The 22987-nt window shown below is 46.8% G+C and overlaps 1 protein-coding gene across 2 annotated transcripts in view; it reads left to right on the plus strand.

Annotated features, from left to right (window-relative positions):
- The first annotated feature begins 16872 nt into the window (after positions 1 to 16872).
- GABRG3 (gamma-aminobutyric acid type A receptor subunit gamma3) overlaps positions 16873 to 22987 on the plus strand; it is a 434279-nt gene continuing 428164 nt past the window's right edge. For both annotated transcript variants that reach the window (XM_055142221.1, XM_004617564.2), the window contains exons 1-2: positions 16873 to 17215; positions 21523 to 21671. In XM_055142221.1, coding sequence (XP_054998196.1) covers positions 17163 to 17215; positions 21523 to 21671 — 202 coding nt within the window. In that variant the 5' untranslated portion in view covers positions 16873 to 17162. The remainder of the gene's footprint in view (positions 17216 to 21522; positions 21672 to 22987) is intronic.

The raw sequence follows: 22987 nt of genomic DNA on the forward strand, positions 1-22987 counted from the left end.
AAATAATCATCTTGGTTTTTTTGATAGAAACAGAAACTCATCAGGAAATGGCCAAACTGATGCCTTTGGGTAGAGTGAAGAGAGAAAAGCTACTCCATGAGCAGATAGATACTCCTGTCCATACCTCTGTCTCCAGGGCTAGTGGCCTGTGGGGTCTTGTCTACTAGAGCCTCACTTGAGGGTGTCCGAAGGATGATGCAAAGTGCCCACCCAGCCTTCTGCTGCTCTATGAGCAGAGAGGAGAAGCAGCACATTCTGTCATGGTGGTCATGGGGATGGGTACAGAAGTGATGTGGAAGAAACCTTTGCCCTCCTCAACTCACGTGGAGTACTGTCAAGAAAGCACTACTGTGAGTGAACAGTACCAAAGTTCTACCTGTCCAGGGGCTGGAGGTAGGGCACTGGCCTTGCTCACACCCTGCCTGAGTTTGATTCCTGGCACCTATACGGTGCCCTCAAAACCAGAAGGAGTGATCCCGGAGCACAAAGCCAAGCATAAGTCCTGAACACAACCAGATGTGGCCCCTAAACAAAACAACAAAAATCAGACCTGCCTAAGTGGGCTGCTGTGGTATCTAATTTATTTGATTTCGGGGGCGTGGAATGAGAAGTTCCTGGTTGGCCAGACAATTTTCTAGCCAAAAGTCATACCATCAGTTCAATACCAGGCCTGAGGACAGGGGTAGTGCTCAGGACCTGCAGTGTCGGGAATGACCTACATCACATTGTTGGTATGTGTGGGGGCCACCAGGATTGCACTTTGATATACTTGAGGGACCATGTGGTACCAGTGATCTTACCTGAGCCTCACATGTTGCTTAAGCCCTACACTATCCCTCTGCCCAATTACCTTATTCTTTTTTTGTCTGAATTTTGGCCTTAGGACCACACCTGATGTTGCTCAGGGCTTACTCTTTGCTCTGTGCTTAGGTATCACTCCTGGCTGCGCTCAGGGGTTCATATGCAAACCAGAGATCAAGCTCAGGTTGGCTGTGTACATGACTAATGTCTTACCTACTGTCCTATCTCTCCAGCCTCCGAATTCTTTACAATTCATCGCCACTCTGGTGTGGTTGGTGCAGGTACACACGAGCATGGGCATATAGGCATCTCACGAGTAGTTTGTCTTTCATCTTGTGAAGGGTCCTAGCATTCCTTTGCTGAAAGTTTGGAGTATTTTTCCCAAAAGTCCTTTCCATAGGATAAAATATTAGTCATCATAGTACAGGGTGTATCCAATGACATGGGTCTCAGGTGTCATTGGATATACCCTGTAATATGGCAGGTGTCCATTTGTTGGCATCTGTTTCTTTGCATTAGCAGAGGATCCCACAGTCTTTTGGGGGCCTGGTTTTGGGAACTGACAAGTTGAAAACTTAACACAAAGGATGCTTTTCATCTTCAAATGAGGAGTTTTACTCCATTACCAAGGGCAATACATTTTTAGTCTGAAGTGTAGGTTTTCCATTAGCCAGCCATACCATTTTATGTCACCCAAATAGACAATAAACCAAACATTTGGCCAATGCCAACTTCTATCTGCATGGGTTATTTCATTGCATTTCCCTTTTGTAGTCTTTGGAGCGACAGATGTGATGTTATGTCTAAAAGACTAAGTATGCATATTTAAAACACCTTTATACTTTAAACATCTTAGCCCTAATGGGAAATGATGTCTTCTCACTCAGATTGTATTCATTTTCCTGACAAATTCTAGCCTTGGTTACAGAAAACCCCAGGAGTTCCACTGGATTGATTCCAGTTTGAAAATATGCCCAACACATTTAAATATATGCTGCTGAGCCTTTAAGTCTGATGAATATTTAGTGGAGAGCATTAGTTTTCCACCCTCGGATTTGGGATTGTAGATATTTCAGTGTTACTTTTAATGAGGACATAATAAAGAATCACCTTGAGAAAAAAAAGATAACAAGGAGAAAAATAAAATTTTTGAAGGTAAGTATAAATTGCTGTGCCCTACTTTTAGAACGAGATACTTAAATGTATCTCTCTTGACATCATCACAAATGGAAAAACCTCAAATAAGTCCAGTGATCAGTCCTACTTCTAAACTTTCTCGTGGATGAGTGGAATGAGAAAGATGGGTGGAATTTGTACATTCATCTAGGGCAGACTTTAGACAAGCCTGGCCTAAACACTTAGGTATAATAATGGGGTTCGGGGACTGGAGAGATAATATAATGAGTAAGGCACTAGCCTTGTATTTGGCTTATGGTTCAATTCTCAGCATTCCATATGGTCTCCTGACCCTTGCCAGGAATGATTCCTGAGTACAGAGCCAGGAAGAAGTATTGAGCACCCCTGGGTGTGGCCCAAAACCCAAAATAAAGGAGAGGGGCTTTCAACTGATATTAGAACAATGATCATAGTTAGAATGGGATGACACTGCTACCCTTGAAAGATTCCAAAGTCCAACTTTCTACCCGTTATGTAATGTTGATGCCCGGGGATGGGTTCTTTTGCCTCTCCTGGGGCAAATTATGGGACACAGGTACAGCAAACCTCTATTCTACAATCAGGGGTATTGAAATCCAAAGAGGTTCATTCATTGGCTCAAATCCCAGCAGAGAATACAGGGAAATGACAAGTCAAATTCCAGCACCTACTCTGATTTATTTATTGATTGATTTCTTGGTTTGGGGGGCCATCCCTGGGGTGCTCAGTGCTCAAGGATCACTTGTGGCTGGGCTCAGGGGGAAATATGGGACACTGGGGATCAAACCTAGGTCAGCTATCTGCAAGGTGAGCACCCTAAATGCTGTCCTAGCACTCTGGCCCTGGTCCTTGATTTTGAACAAAATGTAGCCTAGGAAGAAAAAGTTTGCTTCCAGCCCTGCTTGAATGATTCTCCATTAAGAATGCCCAAGAGACTTTTTTGTTGTTGCTCTTCACTAGAAGCATGACCTTTAAGTCTGTTCCTTCCAATATAAAAATCAGAGTTTCTGTGATCTTGGAAACATCTTTGGGGAGATTGAAATGAATCTGTCAGGGTAGGCCTTTCTAGGCCTTCTCTCCTCCCTCCTCAAAGAGAGGAGTGGAGGGTGGGAAGGGGGAGGATAAAGTGAGGGGTGGAAGCAGGGGAGACAGACAGACCTGACTCTGATGGACTTGAAGTATGCTGAGACAAACTCCTCTCAGGGCTCTGATGTTAAGGACTGATGTGAAGCTCTGATGTAGTCACAGGCCAGGGGGACAGGCTTGTGAATGGATAGCTTGGCTGCCTGGCCAGGGAGTTTTCAATCAACATTAGCCCCCATTGTAAGAGCTAGTGTTAAACCCCAAAGAACATTTATTTTCTCGGAAATTGAATTCGCTCCGTGAAAACAGTGTTTTAAATATTTAAAAATTAGTCTTCATACCTTTTGACAATGCAGGCGCATCTGGGAGGCTGGCGCCAGGAAGCAAGGATGGCGGGCATTTGAATATGAATTGCACTGATCATAGCAATTACTTGCTGGGTTTGCAGTGCTGGAAGGTAATGCTTTTGAATGCTAAAAAAAAAAAGGTTCACCTCATCAGAGATTTACATGATTCTATGTCACCATCATTTTTAGTCTAGTCGCTCCAGTTCTGAGCCTGTTTTGAAAGGAGCACGACTTTCTTAAGGCTTCAGAAATATTTACTGCTCCGAACTCCCTTAATAGGAAGTCTGAAGAAAGGGGATTTCTTAGCCTTTTTCAATTCAAATTAAGAGATAGATCCAAAGATCAGATACTATTTTTTTGTAACATGGGGCTTTCGAGAGAAATTCGAAAGGCATTCTACTTGACTTGATTGTACGAATTGAACCTGACTTATTCTATGATCTGTGTATAGCTTCCAGGAATGACCATCAGCTCTACTGCAGGCCAGGGGAGGGTCTCTGTGAAGGTAAACTGACAGAGGGAAGGAAGTCTGGAATGTGGGGCGGTGGGGGAACCTGGTTCAGTCCCTCTCAGTAGGGGAGCTTGTATTTTTTTTTGGGGTCACACCTGGCGATGCACAGGGGTTAGTCCTGGCTCTGCACTCAAGAATTACCCCTGGCCATGCTCAGGGGACCATGTGGGATGCTGGGATTTGAACCCAGGTCGGCCGCGTGCAAGGCAAACGCCCTACCCGCTGTGCTATCTCTCCAGCCCCGGGAGCTTGTATCTTGAGAGTTTATAAAATCAAAACCTAGTGACTTTCCACATTTGCTCTAACAGCACATCCTAGGTTGTGACCATGGGTTCATTCTGAGTCAAAGGTTTGAACTTGCATGCGTGAATCCTCTGATTTCTTTATTCAGCTGGAATGCTTCTAGAATGGCTTTAGCAGCAAGAACGCTCTCTCTCACCCAATGCCATCAAACTGGCAGGCTGAGCCAAAGTCACGATTTCAGTGCTCTGGAAATGGGATGGAATTAAAAGTGGTAGTGGAAGAAAAAGCTCTTGCTCCTCAGAACAGGGTGGTCCATGGCAAGCCCACCTCTGAATCCGACTATCTCCTTCCTTCCTCTTGGAACAGGACTATGAAGATCAGCAGCCAGAGGCCCACCCGAGGGGACACACTTGATTCCAAAAAATATTTCCGTGTACCCAGACTTTGCCATGGTTTGCCTGATTTGGAGCTCCAAGACAAAACCTTTATCTCCAGGATATGAGTAATAACCAAAGGTTAGCCATTGGGGGATGTGGGGAATTGTCCCAATTGTCCACCTAATATAAACCCCAAGGTCAGGATTTCTCCCTGGGTAAAACAAATTTCATTTAGTTTAGACAAGAGGGCAGCAAAGTGCACCTAGACAAGAACAAAATAGGAAATTATCAAGACTTTAGACTCTACTTCAAAGATAGCTGCTAAATTCCCCAGACTCTGCTTCTGACATCCTGGTGTCTGCTGACTATATTTAGGGTATTTGCTCAATGAAACAAGGAGCCAGAGAGGGGCATGCCAGAGCAGAGAGTGTCTTCGAGAACAGGCCAGACCACCCCCTTGTTCAAGTCTGTGGAGGATAACCAAGTCCTGGGCGGGTCTGCTGGTAGAGGTTGGAGATGCCAATCTGATGAGCTTCATTGTGATCAATCACCATAGGGGAAGGTAGAATTATAGCTTCTCAAGGAGGAGGCTAGCAGTGAGGTCGGGGTAGGGAGAGGAGAGAGGTTGGGGAGAGGAAAGGGAGGGAGAGAGAGGAAGACAGAGGGAGAGGGACAATGAGAAAGATAGGGAGAGAGGGTGAGGGAGAGCAAGAGAGGAAGAGGGAATGAGAGAGCAAGAGTGGAAGAGTGAAGAAGAGAGAGGGAGGAAGCGGAGAGGGAGGGAGAAAGAGAGGAAGAGGGAGAGAGAGAGCAAGCAAGAGAGAGAAAGAGAGAGGGCAAGAGAACCAGAGGGAGAGAGAAGGGGAGAGAGAGCGTGAAGGAGAGAATGAGAGAGAGCAAGAGAGCAAAAGAGGGAAAGAGGGAGAGAGGGAGAGAGAAAATGACAGAGTGAGAGAGCAAAAGAGAGAGAGGAAGTGAGAGGAAGAGAGGGAAGGAGAAAGAAGGGTGAGAGAGGGAGACAGAGGAGGAGAGATAGAGGGAGAGAGGGAGAGAGAAAGGGAAAGAGAAAGCACAAACATGCCAAAGCAAGGCAATCACGTCCACGAGGGCTGCCCAGAGGTCTCTGGTGTTGTTCCTTGGCTCTGGAAAGCTCTGTGCTTGTTCCAGGCAGCATCAGCACTGAAGAGTGAGCTGAGAGAACACCCAGGAGGGACAGCAGGTGTGAGAGACATCACCCCACAGGGGACACCACAGCACCACCACCTGGGAAAACTCACCAGACAGAAAAAGCAGCTAACAACCACCACAAAAAATAAACACACAGCAATGAACAGTGAGAAAGGGGGAGTGATGATCTATTTCCAAACACACACCGAGGGGTGCAGAGGGGGGTGGGAAGGAAGGCCTCGCCTTGCAGGCAACGGCACAGGGCTCAAATCTCCAGCACTAAGACATAGTCCCTTGAGCACTCCCTGGTGGGGTCCCCAAACAAAATCAACAGGATGAAGAAGAATGAAATTTTCTTCTTCATTAAAAAAAAAAGAATCAGTGAAATCCCTACTCCAAAAATGAGAATAACATAGCCTGAATGAAATACAAGGTAAGTGAAATCAAGGTAAAAGTAGAACTGACTTATGTGGCACACATAAAACTCCATTAATGAATCAGGACAGATGATTAATAAGATGAAATATAAAAAGGGAAGAAGGAAGCCCATGTAAAATCAGAATTGTTAGAGGAAAACAAAAGGGCGTCAGAAACTAGTTGACGCAGCTCTATTCAAATAATGTGAAATTCAGATGAGAGAGATATTTTCTTGGGGTATGATTGAATGAAATTGGCCCCCATAGAGACAGAAAAGAAGGCCTTTTCACAGAAGAAAATGAGGGTGTTATCAGTCAACTATGCTGGGGGAAAACAACACATACATACATACACACACACACACACACACACACACACACACGCTTAATGGAGGAATGCTACTAAATTCTGCTCCCATGTGCTCCCAATGCAAAGAAAATGTTTTAAAAATATAGGAAACAAACTAAGATATCCAAGACTATTTTTAGGCCTTGTTTCTTATCCATGGACTCCATAGTACAATACACCACATTAATCATCTCAAAATCCATTTAATTCTATCCAGTGAGGGCATGAGATTCTGGAAACTGCAGCACCCATTCTCAAATTTTACCAGAGTCCTCCGCCCATCACCACACTTGGCTCAGTGCTGATCAGGCAGGCACGTGCCACTGGGTTGAGATCCTGGGGTAAGGCCCACATTACAAAAAGATCTGAAAATAAAAGGAGTGCATTGATTTTTTCATTACTATTAAACGTTCCTTTGCCGGGGCTGGAGTGATAGTATAACAGGTAGGGTGTTTGCCTTGTATGTGGCTGACCCGAGTTTGATTCCCAGCATCCCATATGGTTCCCTGAGCCCCATCAGAAGTAATTTCTGAGTGCAGAGCCAGGAGTAACCCCTGTGTCGATGGGTGTGATGCAAATAAACAAACAAAAAGCGTTCCTTAGCTAAGTGGAAAAAGTGTCCATTTTAGTGACATAAGGTATCATTACTTTTGTAAACAATAGTAAAACATTGCCAATTTATAAACACTTACTATTTGTTTTATCAAGTAAAAGTTTTTTAAAAAATTTAGGTGCCATGATTAACAGAAGTGTCCATTATAGAGTTTCCGGCATACAATATTCTATCCCCAATCCCACCACCAGCATCCTCTTCCCTCCACAGATGTCCCTTCTAACACGCAGTTTGACTCCTTAACAGGCACATTTTAAAATATACTGTGCTTTGGGTCACACTGTGGTTTAGATATATGCATACAACACTTGTCTACACCATCAATGTGTCCAGTGCTCTTGCCCCAGGTCCCTGTTAACCCCATCTGCTTTTTCTTCCCCAGCCATCCCCACTCCTCCATCCTCATGTCTGTAATTTAGGATAAGAGAGTTGACCACCTTTGTTACGTTACATCCCTTGTCATGTTATCTGTGTCATATGGAAAAAGGAGTTAATTGTTGAGCAAATGAAAGAAATAGATAATGCCTCAAATATTTACATATGGGCACCTTCATTTCTCCAGTTCCCCATTAAGAGAAACGGGTGTTTCCACTATGACTTGAAGTTTGGAGAAGGCATTCGCCATTCCCTCTGTTCTTTCTCATCCAACACAAGGATTGGATGCTGCAGTTAGATGAATAAAAGCCTTCAGAGGCATAGAAATTGGGGACAACGAAGCTAATCTATCTCTCTTTGCAGGCAATCAGAATGAAAATGGAAAATGCTAGTGAATCAATGATAAAATTAACTCAAACAGCAAGACAATTCAAAAAGAAAGGAAGATATAAAAATAATATAAAATAATAAAACTGCTTATGTGCATGAATAATTGGCATTTAGAGAACATGACGAAAGCCAAAAAAACACCCTTTACAATAGAAATAAAAAAGGTTGAATTGTTTGGGGCATGTGGGTTGGCTGGCCCATGCCTGGTGGTGCTCAGGGCTTTCTCCTGGCTCTGTGCTCAGGGGACCTTATGCAGTGCCCTGGATTGAACTGGGGCTGGTCACTTGCAAGTAAGTCATGTTAATGTCTGTCCTATCTCTTTGACACCAAAAGATTGAATTATTAGAGAGAAAGACATGAAAATTCTATGTGAACTAGAACAAAACCTTTCCTTAACAGTACCGAAGTCAGCTTGCCATCATGAAGACATCAATTTCCTTGAGATACATTATCCATTCATTCTATACAAGTTGGGAATAAGGTCAACCTGGAAAGAGAAATATGAGAATCATGAATCACGAAATCCCATTGATCATCTAATTGCTTGAGCAGTCTCAGTAACCTCTCCATCCTATCCCTGAGATTTTAGAAGCCTCTCTCTACTCGGCCTTCCCAATGTTGCTGCATTGGAGGCTCTTTCAGGGTCAGGGGAATGAGATCCAGCTGGTTACTGGCTTTGGCATATGAATACACCATGGGAAGCTTGCGAGGCTGTCCCATTTGGGCAGGAAACTCTCAGTAGCTTGCTAATTTCTCCCAGAGGGAGAAGTAGGTTATAAGATATCTGGGAGCTTGCTTTTAAGTCTCTGGATGTTGGCCGTTGATGGATTACACACACCTGGGTTCCTCTGCTGATACCTTCATGCGGTACCGCATGTGGTTCAAACACAGTACCTTGTTTGAACGTGTGGAGAGGGGCCTTGAGCATGGCTGTGGCTAGGTTCCGGTGGTCTTCGGCTGCCGGGAGCTCTGCTCGGGGCAGGGAGGGAAGCTGGAGCCCATCCCCTCCAAGGGGCCCTGGGAAAGACAGCCAGGCGTGCGGGCAAGAGACTCTCTGAACAAGAAGATACAAACGGACTCAGACATAAAACAACAACAACAACAACAACAAAAAACACTCAGTTCAAAATCTCTAGGACTAAAACAGTGGTTTGAGCAAATTCATAGTAGTCATTGGAACAGAATAAAAACTCAAAAACAGGGCTGGAGAAATAGTATAGGTACGTATGTGGCCACCCGAGTTCAATCCCTAACATGACATGTGGTCCCCCGAGCACTGTCAGGGGGACTTTTCAGCATTGCCAGATGTGGTGTCAAAGACAATCAAAAAAGTTCAGAACCTCAATCAGTGGCTTAATAAATAATAGTACTCCTAAACTTAAAATACAAAAACAAAAAACAAAGTTTCAGAACCAGATCCAGGTATGTATAGAAATTTATTAGATAGTAAGCATGGGGAATCTAATCCCTATAGCAAAGTTGAACTTTCACTATGTAGTACGGAAGATGTGGAGAACCATTTAGGAAATATTGAAATGACAATCATACTTCATATACTATATAAGGACATATCTCAAAGGATCAGATGTGGAAAATGCAATCACATGGATGGCAGGACCACTTAGAAGTAAATTATTTGGCCGCTCATGAACGGCCTCTCTGGCTCCTAATGGAGTTGCTGAGCGGCCATGATCCCAGAGACTCAGAAACAAATCTCAGAACCCAGCGGCTTTTGGCAGAAATTCCTCCAGATTTAATTATTAAAATTCCAGAATTCCAATAAATGTAGCAGCTGCGCAGCATCCTATGCTAATCATAATTAGCAATAGAAAACAAAGTGTCTAATGTTGCCTTTTCGGCAGATCTAAGTATTGGGGGAAAATCTCAAATAACAATGGTGGGGCCGGTGTCAAAATATTGAATGTAATCAAAGCAGAGAGAGAGAGTAATGTGGCCATCTTCTGCCACACAGGTAGGGGGAGGGTGTGGGATGGGGGGTATACTGGGGCTGGTGGTGGGAAATGTGCACTGGTGAAGGGACAGGTGTTTCATTATTGTATGATCGAATCTTAAACCCGAAAGCTTTGTAACTGCTTTCATGGTGATTCAATAAATAATTAAAAAAATTTTTTTTTATTGAATCACCATGTGGAAAGTTACAAAGTTCTCAGGCTTATGTCTCAGTTATACAATGCTCAAACACCCGTCCCTTCACCAGTGCCCATATTCCACCACCAATAAAAACAAAAACAAAACAAACAAACAACAAAAAAAAACCCAGCATACATCCCACCCCTCATCCCCCAACCCCCCCGCGACTGATAATTTCACTTCCTTTTCTCTTTACCTTGATTACATTCCAGATTTCAACACAAAACTCACTATTGTTGTTGGAGTTTCAACACAGACTCACTATTTTTGTTGGAATTTATCCCCCAAGAATACAGCTCTATTGACAAGGAAATATTTGATAATAAGTTTTCCACTGATGAGAATGAAGAGATAAAAAGTCATGCGGCCGCAGTAGTGGCCGCGCGGTTTACAATTTCTGTATTTTAGTAATTAAATCCAGGGAGATTTAAGTTGGAAACTGAATCATTTCCCTTCCTGGAACATCATGGAGCAAAAGCTTAGTTCACAGTCTGCATACATGGTTGCAAGCACTCGCTGGAACCCCAAGTCATAAAGCTGGCTCTGGTTCCTGCTCGTTCCACATCCACGCGGCTGTGCAAAGGCATGGCCACCCGGGTCGAATCTCGGCCGGAGCCGGAGCCCAAGCTCCGGCCCCGGCCCGAGACTGCCCAGGTGTCCCGTGGCTGTTTCAAGTTCAAAGCACATTTTTTTTTCCGCGCCACAAAGTTATACCTGCTCAATCAATAAATAATTTTTTAGAAAAAGAAGTAAATTATTTTATAACTTGAAATTTAAACATTTAATTGCAAAAATATTATCTAAAAATTTATTAGTTTTTGTTTGTTTGGGGATCATACCTGGTGGTGCTCATAACTTACTCTTGGCTCTGCACTCAGGGATCACTCCTGGCAGGTGTGGGGTACCATATACAGTGCTGGAGATTGAACCCAGGTAAACTGTGTGCAAGGCAAACTCCCTATCCACTGTACTGTTGCTCCACCCTAATAATAAAAATTTAAACTCCAGGAATATTAAATCTGATTATCAAATCATGTAGAAATGACAGGTAAAACAAAATTATTTGCCACCTCTATCACAGGTACATGAATATAATATATAAAAATACAAACCCTTATATTTGAGGACAAAATATAAATAAATGTATGAAAATACATTTAAAAAGAAAAATATGTACAAAGAGCATGGAATTTTAATCTGCTAAAATATAAAATTACTATAAACATCTTAGATGCTCAATTTTATCCACAATAAGAATGCAAAGTAGACCTATTTTGAGATGTCGTTTCTCACCTCTTAGTTAACACATTTGAAAATATACTCTATTGATAAAGCTAAGGAGAAATGTAATTTTGAAAGCTGGGATGAAAAATGAAGAAATTTTCCTATGGGAAGGGAATTTGATAATATCTCATTAAAATACACATTACATATTTTGACCTAGAAATCCACCTCTAGGAATTTACTCTGAATATGTATCATCTGGTCCAACATTTATCTGCAATTGAGAAGTACTGAAACTATTAAAATATCCCAACACAGTATAAATCTTTTTAAAAATTAAATGTAGAAGCAGGAGAGATAGCACACAGTTTAAGGCACATGCCTTGCATGCTGCCAACTCTGGTTCAATCTCAGTACCACGTATGGTCCCCTGAGCCCCACCCAAGCCCTAGAGGGTCTGAGCACCAAACCCTGGAGGGTCTGAGCACCAAGAGAGTGTCTCCAGGAGTCTTCCCTCACTGCAGGGCTCTCATGGCACCACATCCTCACAGTGAACTGGGAGGGGCTTCTGGGTTTCCCGAGCATCTCTTGGGAGGCCAAAAACAGAAAAAAGGAAAAAGTATAAGTTGGAGTATTTGCATACAGGGTAGAGAGTAAAAAGTAAGTACTGCACACATGATCCTTGGGCTATGAGTGACTCTCATGAAGAATTATTTAAGAAGTTACAGGAAAAATGCTGAAAGTTCTATATAATGTGCAAAAAAGTCAAGAGGGGAACTGGAGAGAGAGCAGAAGGAGAAGGGCACTTGACTTGCACACAGCCAGCCTGTGTTTGATTCTCAACACCCTTGTGATCTCTCGAGTCTTGCTAGGAGTGAGGAGTGACCCTTGAGTGCAGAGCTAGGAGTGAACCCTGAGCACCACCAGGTGTGGCCACAAACCAACAATACAGAACAAAAAACCAAAGAGGGGTCAGAAAGATAGCACAAGAATTCAGACACTTGATCTGGGCACATGACTAATCTCTGTCCAATCCCTAGCACCACAAAACATCCCCTAAGCACTGCCAGGCTTGATCCCTAATCCAGGAGTAAACGCTGAGCACTGTCAGGTGGGGCCTCAACATTTGCCAAAAAAAAAATTTAAGAGAAAATAACAAGTAATTTGAGGGCAGAGAATTCTTTTTTTTTTTTTTAATTTTTAAATTTATTTATTTTTAATTAGAGAATCACCGTGAGGGTACAGTTACAGATTTATACACTTTTGTGCTTATACTTCCCTCATACAAAGTTCGGGAACCCATCCCTTCACCAGTGCCCATTCTCCACCACCCATAAACCCAGCGTCCCTCCCACCCTCCCCAATCCCATCTCCCCCCCACCCCACCCTGCCACTGTGGCAAGGCATTCCCTTCTGTTCTCTCTCTCTAATTAGCTGTTGTGGTTTGCAATAAAGGTGTTGAGTGGCCGCTGTGCTCAGTCTCTAGCCCTCATTCAGCCCGCAACTCCCTTCCCCCACATGGCCTTCGACTACAATGTAGTTGGTGATCGCTTCTCTGAGTTGACCTTTCCCCGGAACGTGAGGCCAGCCTCGAAGCCATGGAGTCAACCTCCTGGTACTTATTTCTACAGTTCTTGGGTGTTAGTCTCCCACTCTGTTATTCTATATACCATAGATGAGTGCAATCTTTCTATGTCTGTCTCTCTCTTTCTGACTCATTTCACTCAGCATGAAACTTTTCATGCCCATCCACTTAACTACAAAATTCTTGACCTCCTTTTTTCTCACAGCTGCATAGTATTCCATTGTATAGATGTACCAAAGTTTCCTCAACCAGTCATCCGTTCTGGGGCATTCGGGTTTTTTCCAGATTCTGGCTATTGTAAACAGTGCTGCGATGAACATACATGTGCAGATGTTGTTTCGATTGTACTTTTTTGCCTCTCTGGGATATATTCCCAGCAGTGGTATTGCTGGGTCAAATGGGAATTCAATATCTAATTTTTTGAGAGTCGTCCAAATTGTTTTCCAGAAGGGCTGAACCAGTCGGCATTCCCACCAGCAGTGAAGAAGGGTCCCTTTCTCCCCACATCCTCTCCAACAGCGGTTGCTTTTGTTCTTTTGGATGTGTGCTAGTCTCTGTGGTGTGAGGTGGTATCTCATGGTTGTTTTGATCTGCATCTTTCTGATGATTAGTGATGCAGAGCACTTTTTCATGTGCCTTTTGGCCATTCGTATTTCTTCCTTGGTAAAGTTTCTGTTCATTTCTTCGCCCCATTTTTTGATGGGGTTGGATGTTTTCTTCTTGTAGAGTTCAACCAGTGCTTTATATACCATTGATATCAACCCCTTATCGAGGGCAGAGAATTCTACCCAATAGCAACTCAACCAAATGCTCCAATAGCAACTCGGTCAAACTCTATCAAACCAGCATTGTGCACCTGATGCCAGATTTAAAAAAAAAAAATACCTAATCTAAGCCTGATCCTGAGAAAAAGACTCAGACCAAGACACAGTCTGCAGAATCACTCATGTACTGGAATTCTCAGTGTTACAAAAGGCCACGCAAGAACTGTTTCAGCTGTACAACAGGCTGAAGAGTAACTGATGTTTCATGTCACTCTGAATGAGGCCCTACACTATCAGGGGCTAGAAGGGCTACTGCTATTGAAGAGGCAATTGAAGTGATGAACAAATAACACTTAATCTATGCATCATATTCCATGGAAATATTTGAATGTAGTTTTTAAATTTCTTTTTAGCTTCTGAATATTTTAGAGGAAATTGTAACAAATATGGGAAACTTTTGCAAGTAATTTTTATATGGAAATGCAAATAAACTAGAACAGCCAAAGGAATGATTTCAGAGCACTAACAGTAATAGATATTAAGAATGATTTTAAAGTTATTAAAAAAGTATGATAATGGTGCTTATATAAAATAGATCAAAAGGACAAAGTCCAGAAAAGGGTGTATTGAGATATGGTTGCCTGCTTTATGCAAATTCAGAAGTAAAAAGATGAGGTTTTTAAATACATCACGTTAGGACAATTAGTGCTCTGAAAATAAATAAACATTGACTCACAGATTAAACTGGATACTAAAATCAATTAGATATAAATCCTAGTCATGAATAGGGTGCTTTTTACTAAAGCTTTCAGAGGAAAATATAAAAATAGTGGATTTTTATAATCTCTGGCTGGGAAAGAATATGATAAAAAACAAACACTGAATAATAATGTTCACAAAACACTTCTGAGGATGAGAAGGTAAATTATGGAGAGAAGATCTGATCTCTCTCTCCTCACACACACACAGACACACACACACACACACACACACACACACACGGACTCGTCAAAACTACATGTCAAGTGTTTCCACAGAAAGTGATAAACAGGCTGGTTTAAAAATGGCAAAGGGCTTGAATGACATTTCATGAAAGTAAATATTCCAGTGGCTGGTAGGAATTCTAACAGGGCTTGGGGCCCTTAAATCAGAAAGAAATCTCAAGGTGCAAGTTGAGGCTGCTGCATTTTATGGAGGCTATCTGGGCCAAGGCTGCCTAGCCCACAACTCCCCTGATGAAATCATGGCTATGACCTCCCCTAGACATATGCATGTCCGATGACCTAGAACTTCATTTCTCATTGGAGAACTAAGAGAACGGAGCACCTTGGAGCAATCACAGACACGTCATGGCCAAGGCGCATAGAGCTGCGGCAGGCTCCAGACTGGAGAAACCTGTGGGGCTTCCCGGGTGGGGGGGCCAGGCTCAGCCCCTCCTTCTCCAGCAGGTGTTTCCTTGCTCTCAAATGCAGTGCTCAGGGGAGCTTCTTCTGGGCCCAGTTGGGGTGTGGCCAAGGAGTGGACAGTGGGCTTTTCTGTGGCCTCTCTCTCTGTCCCTCTCTTCCTTTTCATCCTTTCCCCTCTGTTTCCCTCCTTCTCTACCCCTTCCCAGTCTCCACTCTCCCTTCTCTCTCCTCTCCCCCGCCCTGTTAGACATTGGGTCAGAACAGCTGGCTATCAGAGCGGACAGCGTGATGCCAGTGATCCAGTCCAGGGCCTTGTACATGAAAAGCAAATGTCCACTACTGGCCATTCTCTGTCCCCGTCTCCATCTGTCTCTCTATTTCTCCCCCACCCCAACATGCCCCCGCAAGTCTCCCCACTCCCTATCCAGATCAACCAAGGCAAGGGAGAAAAATCAAAGCCTGAGAGTTGCCCTTCAGAGATGGGCAAAATTTGGTTATCACACTTGATATTTTCACACAAAAAAAACAATCTTCTTCTCAGCACCCTCCCTGGGAAAGGGCCTTTCTGGGGGAACAGGCTCCCATCTACACTGCAGTCCAGCTAAGTGGGATGATCGTGGGCCCCGAGGAGGGGCGAGCATTCCCGTGGGGGTGATAGCCGGCCACGGGCCATGGAAGCAGACTGAACAATATCGCGCTGGGTGTAAAAATAACTACATCTTCTTCTTCACTGATTGAATTGTAAAAACGTCACAACACACTTTTCATTATGCCGATCATTTCCATAAACATTCTGCTGTGGGACTGTTTTTATTATTGGGAACCTGTAGGAGCATTTCTACACTTGCCCAAGTAATAAAGACCAGAGCAAGGCCTCTGAAGCTTGGCCTAGAGCTTTCGACTCAGCTTGGGCTCAGCTGAGTCCCACTGATGGTGAGGCTGGTACCGGACCAGATGCCTGAGAGCTGACTTGAGTGGCTCAGCCTCTTAGCACCTGTGCTGAGGGAGAACTGACATTATTTTCTGCTCTTTCTCTTCAAAAGGGAAGGGAGGTCTGGGCATGGGGCTCAGTGGTTGAATCCTTTCCTTGCCTGTGTGAGACCCTTGCTTTCATTCCCAACAACCCCCCCAAAAGGGTCAGGGTTTAAATGAGCTGATGGATAGAAAGCCCTCACCTGTTGTGTCCTAATATCCGATTGTTATTTTTACTTAGATTCCTGTGACTATGTGAACTGTGGGCCACAAGAGAATGGCTTCCTTTGACCTCCAGTTTGCTTTCAGCACACCCGAACCCCGCGTGGGGACGCGAGCCGGTTCCAGAAGCACTGGAGAGGGCTCAAAGCGCTCAGATGCGCGAGCGAGACAGCCTGCGCTCCAGGTGGAACTTATTAAGGGATTTTATTCCCTCCAGCTGGGACTCGGATTGGGGTGGCCCGATTCAGGGATGTTAGGCGGCTGCCTAGAAGATAATCCTGGGTAGGGACCTTTCGTCTGAGCAGAAGTGGGGGGAAAATGTCAGAGCAGGGTCCCCTGAGCTGGAGCTGGCAAGATGGAGCATTAGCCAGGCAAGATGCCGTTCCAGGGTGCAGCCACCCCTGCCCACTGCTTCCTGCCCACTCTTGCCCGCCAGAAGTGTGGGCGGTGACCGGGCACCTTTCGGGCTCTGAGTGTGTTTGTGCCCCGATGGACCCATTTTTATCACTTTATCAGGCGGTAGCCGTGTAACCCCCTGTGAGCTGTGCACGTATGACCAGGCGAGCTGGCAACAGTCAGAAACAGTTTCCACCTCTGCCAGGCGGAAGAGACTTTCCTGCAAGTGTTCTCTGCAGCAGAGACACCAACTTCGTGGCTTTCTCGCGGCCGCGCTGGGAGTGGGTGGGCGCGCGAGGGGCACGGCGGGGTCCCCGGCCGCGCGCCCTCTCCCCGCGCGCCGCCGCCCTCTGCGCCCTGGGGGGCGTCTCGCTCTCGGGGTGCTGCTGCCAGGTGCTTCTCGGGCGGGTCCTGGGGGGCGCCGGCCAATCGCGGGGACCCTCGTCGCGCCCCGCGGGGTCCCCGCGTCTCCCCGCCCCGTCGCGCCCCGCCTCCTCCGGCCGCAAACTCCAAGTCGGTCCCCGCCCGGCCGGGGCTGCGCGGCGCGCGCGAAGCTAGTCTCGGGGCCCCAGCGGGGACCCCCGGCGCCGCCCAGGCCTCGGACCCGCGCCCGCCATGGCCGCCAAGCTGCTGCTCCTGCTCGGCCTCTTCTCGGGCTTGCACGCGCGGTGAGTGGCACAGGGCGCGCGGGGAGCGGGGGGCGCTGCCCGCGGGTGGGGGTGGCCGAGGGGGGGCTCCGCTTGCCCGCCAGGGGGCCTCCCCAGCTCGAGCCTTCGGAACCCGGTGTCTGAGAGGTGCTGGGAAGCCCCGGGGTGGCGGGGTCCCCTCCACCGGCTGCACCCGCAGCCCCCCGCAGCGTGCGGGGCACCCCCGCGCACGGACCGCACGGTGGGGTGTTTCCCTCGCGCGCTCCACGTTCCGGGGACTCCTGCCCGCTTCTCCCCGTCTTGGCAACTGCGGGGCTGCGGGCGGCTGGCGGCAGCAGCAAGGGGAGGGTCCTGGGGTTAGGATCCCTTCACCTCAGTCCTGCAAGGAAGGGCCCAGGGCTCCCCGACCCCCGCCTGCCCCCTTCTTACGGGGGAATTCGCAGCCCCCATCCCCACAGTCAGCTCTTCGCAGTGGCCCCTGAAGCTTTTTCTGCCCCTCACGGAGGAGGCTGAACTGCCCTTGGCCAGCTTGGGGGCGCTCAGAAGGGCTCCAGGGAGGGAGGAAGAGGGATCCCTGGGGCCCTTCCCCCAGCGGGCAGCAAGGGTTAAATCCTGTTGCTCTCAAAGCAAAGGGAGATTGTGGGGTTCCAGACCTGTGACCCTCAACCTGCAGATGAATCTGCACTTGTCAATTCTTTCCATGCCCCTCCTCTGCACCCCCAGAAAAATCAGGGCACACCCCCCCCCTCCTGTCCCCAGATACCCGGTTTGAAGGAATCTACACTTCCCAAGCAGCCAGAGGCCAGGCTGGGGCATCCCCCTGTCCACTGGCACCTGTAAGGGACCCTCCGGAAGGCACAGGTGGGGCACATCCTGTGAGAAACCAGGGTACCCTGAGCTTTACTTTGGCAGGGGCGTGGGGGTTCTATCCCTGGTCCCTCGCTGTTCTGGATGAGTGACCATGTCCGAGCAGCTGGGCAGAGCCATGCTGGGCCTTCAGAGAAGTTTCGGCCGTACCCTGTGGCAAGGCCTGTGGGACCCCCCCTGTCAGAGATACCAGGGGATGTTTGAAGGCAGAGAGGAAAGCCCCATCTGCAGAGTGGTACTGTTGGCCTGAAACTTGGGGTTCAGGGATCCCCCTGACTGCAGACACTCCCTGGAAGGGGTCCCGCTTTCAGCCCCTCTGCACAGGGGCTTTCTGGGTTTCCCAGTGAGCTCAGAGCCTCCCCACCATTCACCATCTGCTCTTTGACTGAGGGACATTGAAGAATTTGCAAAACCTTAGAGGAGCCCAGTCAATGGTGCTTGGAGACAAAACAATCTAAATTTTAAACCAGTTTCCTTGTTGCCTGGACCCCCTTGGAAAGCCTCTTTGTTCCTTGAATGGCTTAAGCCCACTCACTGAACATTCTGGAATAGGCCACCTGTCCAGCCTGCTGGGCCCAAGGTCTGCCTCCTGGAGGGAGCAGCTCCTCCTTGGCTCCCCCCCCCCCCCCAGGGTACAGCCTTGAAGATGCTTAAGTGCTTTCTGGGGGCGCGGGCTTCAGAACTCCTTTTGAAGTTTAAAAATACTCCCAACTCTCTGTCTCCGTGTTTGGGGTAGAAGAGAAGGTGTGAGACCTGAAAATAGCACCTGGGCCCTGCTCGACAGACACTCAGCAACCCCCTCCCTCTATAGTTTGCTTTGTTCAGGGGATGCTGGTGGCCACCACCCTCCACCCAACCCTTCTGCAGGCCTAGCAGGGCAGAGAAGGACCATTGTGAAGCTTAGATTCTCGCTGCTGTCGGGTCACGGCGGTGTGGGGGGTGGGGGGGTCGTCAGCTGTCTTGTGTTTTTGTGTTTGAGGTCTGGGAGCGCCCAGGTTGCTGTCCTTCCTCCCTTCTCACCTGGGCTGGCCTCAGCGGCTGCAGCTTATGCAATTGCTGGAAAACCCCCTGGCGGCCACGAGGGGGCGAATTCGGCTCAGTACAAAGCGTTTGTCTTCCAGGCAGGCAGCGGCATCTGCAAGGCTGCAGCAGCTGAGCCTGGGAGCACTGGGGCCAGAGCTCATGGCAGAGACTGGAGGGCCTGGTGTTCAGTGCTCAGAGCTGTGTGTAGGGGAGGGAAGAGAGGAGAGGAGGAGGCCGAGAGACAGCAGAGGGGAGAGAGCCCGGCGTGGCAGACAGGCAGAGCCTTCTCTGTGCTGAGGTTTGTGGAATGCTATTCGGGAAACCCCTGGCCCCAGTCCCCTTCCTAATGCCCTTTCTGGTCAGGTTCCCCACACCCTACAGGGCCTGCTGCTTGGCTCAGGGAAATGGCTCCGAGCACTGGAGCGTGAGCAGTGTATGGGGAGCCCCAGGTGGGATCCCCGGCATTGCAGGCTTCGTCAAGAACTCAGTGGCCCCCAATTTTTTAGAAGACCCTACTTCATCTAACTCTTTATTTATAAAGATGAGAAAATGTTTATTTCTGAGAAGATTCCTGATAAAGTGATTTTTTATTTTGAGGCCACTCCCAGCAGTGCTCAGGGCTAACCCTTAGCTCTGTGTCAGGGTCACTCTTGGCAGGCTCTGGGGAGTATATGGGAAACCAAGGATCCAGCATGGGTTTACCATGTGTCAGGCAGACACCCTACCCACTGTGCTATCTTTCCGGCCCCAAAGATACTCTTTTTTTTTGCATTGACATTTAGTATTTGATAATGCTGTCAGTGAATGTTTAGTTTTTCGAGGAAGACCTCAGATTTTCCAAGTTCCTCTTAACAGCAAATGATCAGTGTCAATGAAAGTCCACAGCAGATGGTTTGTATGGACTTTGGGCCTCCTAGTCAAAAGGCACTCAGGAATGGGCTTATCACTTCAGACCATGAATCCTGTGACATGTATGGAATTCTCATGTACCTGTGTCCGCATACCTGACCCAGTGTTTCTCTGTATTTCCTGCCATGGGCCCCTAACAACCTGTTTCCTTCCTGTGTCCCCTACCCACACCCCCCCAATCCTACCATTTAGTCCTTTTATCTCATGCCACAGTCCCCATGGTCCCCATTAACTACACGGTTGTCACCTGTGTCCCCACCTCCCTCCCTCCCCCTGAATATGCTGGGGACCCACAGTGGGCCCTAAGTCCCCTGGTCAAGAAGCACTGGTCTAGCTTAAATAATTAGACATGACTCAGGGATGTTGATTCTGATAAAAGACTCATGTTTGTCCTGTGTAGCATATATGCTTAGGATCACATAACATGCTACTTGCAGGCCTTGGTCATCTCAACAAAGTAAATGTTGCTTTTACCAACTTGGCACCTATTGCATGTCTATCATGAACCATTTTGACCTTTCCAGAAAAGTAACTTAAGGAAGCTTGCCCCAGGTATGATGAGCCTGATGAGAGTTTGTATGGGTGCCTTCTGTCCGGGAAATTCAGAGAGAAGGAACAGAGCACTGAAAAGAGAGTCCTGGGGGCAGTGCCCGGCAGGGGGTGATGTTTGCTGTTCTGTGAGCTCTGATGTATGTGGGATAGCACCCACTATCACTATCAGTGGGATAGCACTCAATGGTCAACTCAGGGCCCCTCCACTTACAGAACTGCTGTCAGTGGGGGTCCTCTGGGAGAAAGGTGGGGGAGCTGCCTCACTCAGAGACACCCACACTCATTTGGGTCCATCAGGAAGGGGCCAGGACGAGGCCGCAGAAGCAGCTCTTAAGTCTGTCCTGTTTGCGTCCCACTGTTGGTGGAGCCAGAGGCAGCTGTTTGACCACTGACACCTCCTCCTTGACCCCTTGTGAGGCTGGTAGCTGGGCAAGCCAGAAGGCAGTGGCTCCCTGGGTGTGCAGACCAGGGTCCAGCCAAGCCAGCTTGTGACAGCCCAGAGTCCAGGCTGACTTCTCAGGCTGACGTTCTGCCCCTGCTTTTCTCTTCTGCATCCAGGTCTGGGGGTTGGGCAGGGCAGGGAGACTGCATGGCTAGCTCCTCCCCCCCACCCCCCTCGCACACACATCACAGAGGCATCGGGAGGGACCTTGTGCCTGTGCCTCTGGAACTCACCCAGTGAACACAGAAAGCGGACTATCTCTGGTCACTGCTCACAGTCCTTGCTTGAATTTGGAGCTGGACTGGTTTGGGGCCATTTCTCATAGATTCTGCCATGTTTGTAGCCAGCACTTTCCTTCTAGTTGGTTCTGTTGGGGTTTCCAGTTTTACTTTTAGAGGAAATTTGCTGATTAGATGGAGGGAGCAGGGGCTTTCAGTGGATTTCTCGGGGAGAGGGTTTTCTCGGGAGTCAAAAGCATGCCGCCTGAGGGGGCCCTTTGCTGCTGGTCTGTTCACACTTTGTACTGTGACTGCAGGTCCAGGAAGGTGGATGAGGATGAATATGAAGATTCCTCTTCAAACCAAAAGTGGGTCTTAGCTCCCAAATCCCAGGACACCGATGTGACTCTTATTCTGAACAAGTTGCTTCGAGAATATGACAAGAAGCTGAGACCGGACATTGGAAGTGAGTGTTGATTGGCATGGCAACCAGAAGGTTCCCTGTGATAATTCAAATTTATTTATTTATTGGTTTGGGGTTATACCCAAGAGTGCTCAGGGATCACTCAGGGATCACTCCTCGTGGGCTTGAGGGACCGTATGGGGTGCCAGGAATTGAATTCAGGTCAGCTACGTGCTAGGCAAATGTTTTACCCATTGGACTATAATTTTAATTCCTTTTTTGTTTTTCCAGGAATGTTTATTGAGACAATGTGTTTTACAAAGTTGTTCATATTAAGAGCTGTTTCAGACAATATTTCATCACCAACCCATCACCAATGTCTCCTTCCCTCTTCCAAGATCCCTAGGTTCTCCCCATGTCTTTGGCAGGCATATGATACATTTATTTCATAGTATTTGGTCCAGTGAGACTTAAAGGAATGACAAGTAGAATGATCAGAAAATAAATCAATAAAAGCTGATTTGTGATCGAGTGAATCAATGAACAATGAGATGACAGTGATACAGTTGTGATGATGAATTCTATGTTTTCAACCTTTCTTAATATAATAGAGGATATCCATATGCACTGTTAGTGAGTGTTATACTCAGTGCCACATGAAACTTCTCCTGTGGTTTAAGAAGCTTCTTTAATGCTTCTTGCAAAACTGCTTTCAGGGCTGTGCATTCCCTAAGCTGTTGCCTATCCACGAAGCTCTGCATCACTCCTTCAAATCTGAACGATAATCTAGTCGAATAGAATATTTCTGCTGAGGTGTTCATTTCATTGAGTTTATCCATATTCTTCTGGATGAGTCTCATATGATGGACCTGCTGTACAAAGCTTTTCTTTGTATGTGCATTCCTTCTTTTACCTTATTCAACATTCTGTCTATGTCTTTGGATATTGTCATTTTGAGTCTAATGTGTCTTGGAGTTTTCCTGACCGGGTCTCTGGGACCTTCCAGGGCTCCTGGATCTCGGTGCCTCTAATTCTCAACTCTGGGAGGGTCTTATCAATAATTTTTTAGGGTTTCTTCATCATATTTGCCTTCCTTTTCTTCAGGGACTCCTATAGTTCTCTGGTGTGCTGTTTATTTCTTTTCAGACTATTTCCCATCTTCTGTTTTCTAGTGGTTTCCTCCTCATCTTGGAGCCCCTTGATCTTTTGCTCAGCTTCTGTTACTCTGTTGTTCAGGGATTCTATTGATTTTCTTATATCACCTACCGTGTTCTTCATTTCTGAGTGCAGTAGCTTTTTCATTTCAGCTCATACTTTCTTGTGCTTTGCTGATTACCTATGCTGTCATTTCTTTGAACTCATTGGACAGCCTCGTCACA

This window comes from Sorex araneus, chromosome 6 (assembly GCF_027595985.1).
Source record: "Sorex araneus isolate mSorAra2 chromosome 6, mSorAra2.pri, whole genome shotgun sequence".
Lineage (NCBI taxonomy): Eukaryota > Metazoa > Chordata > Mammalia > Eulipotyphla > Soricidae > Sorex > Sorex araneus.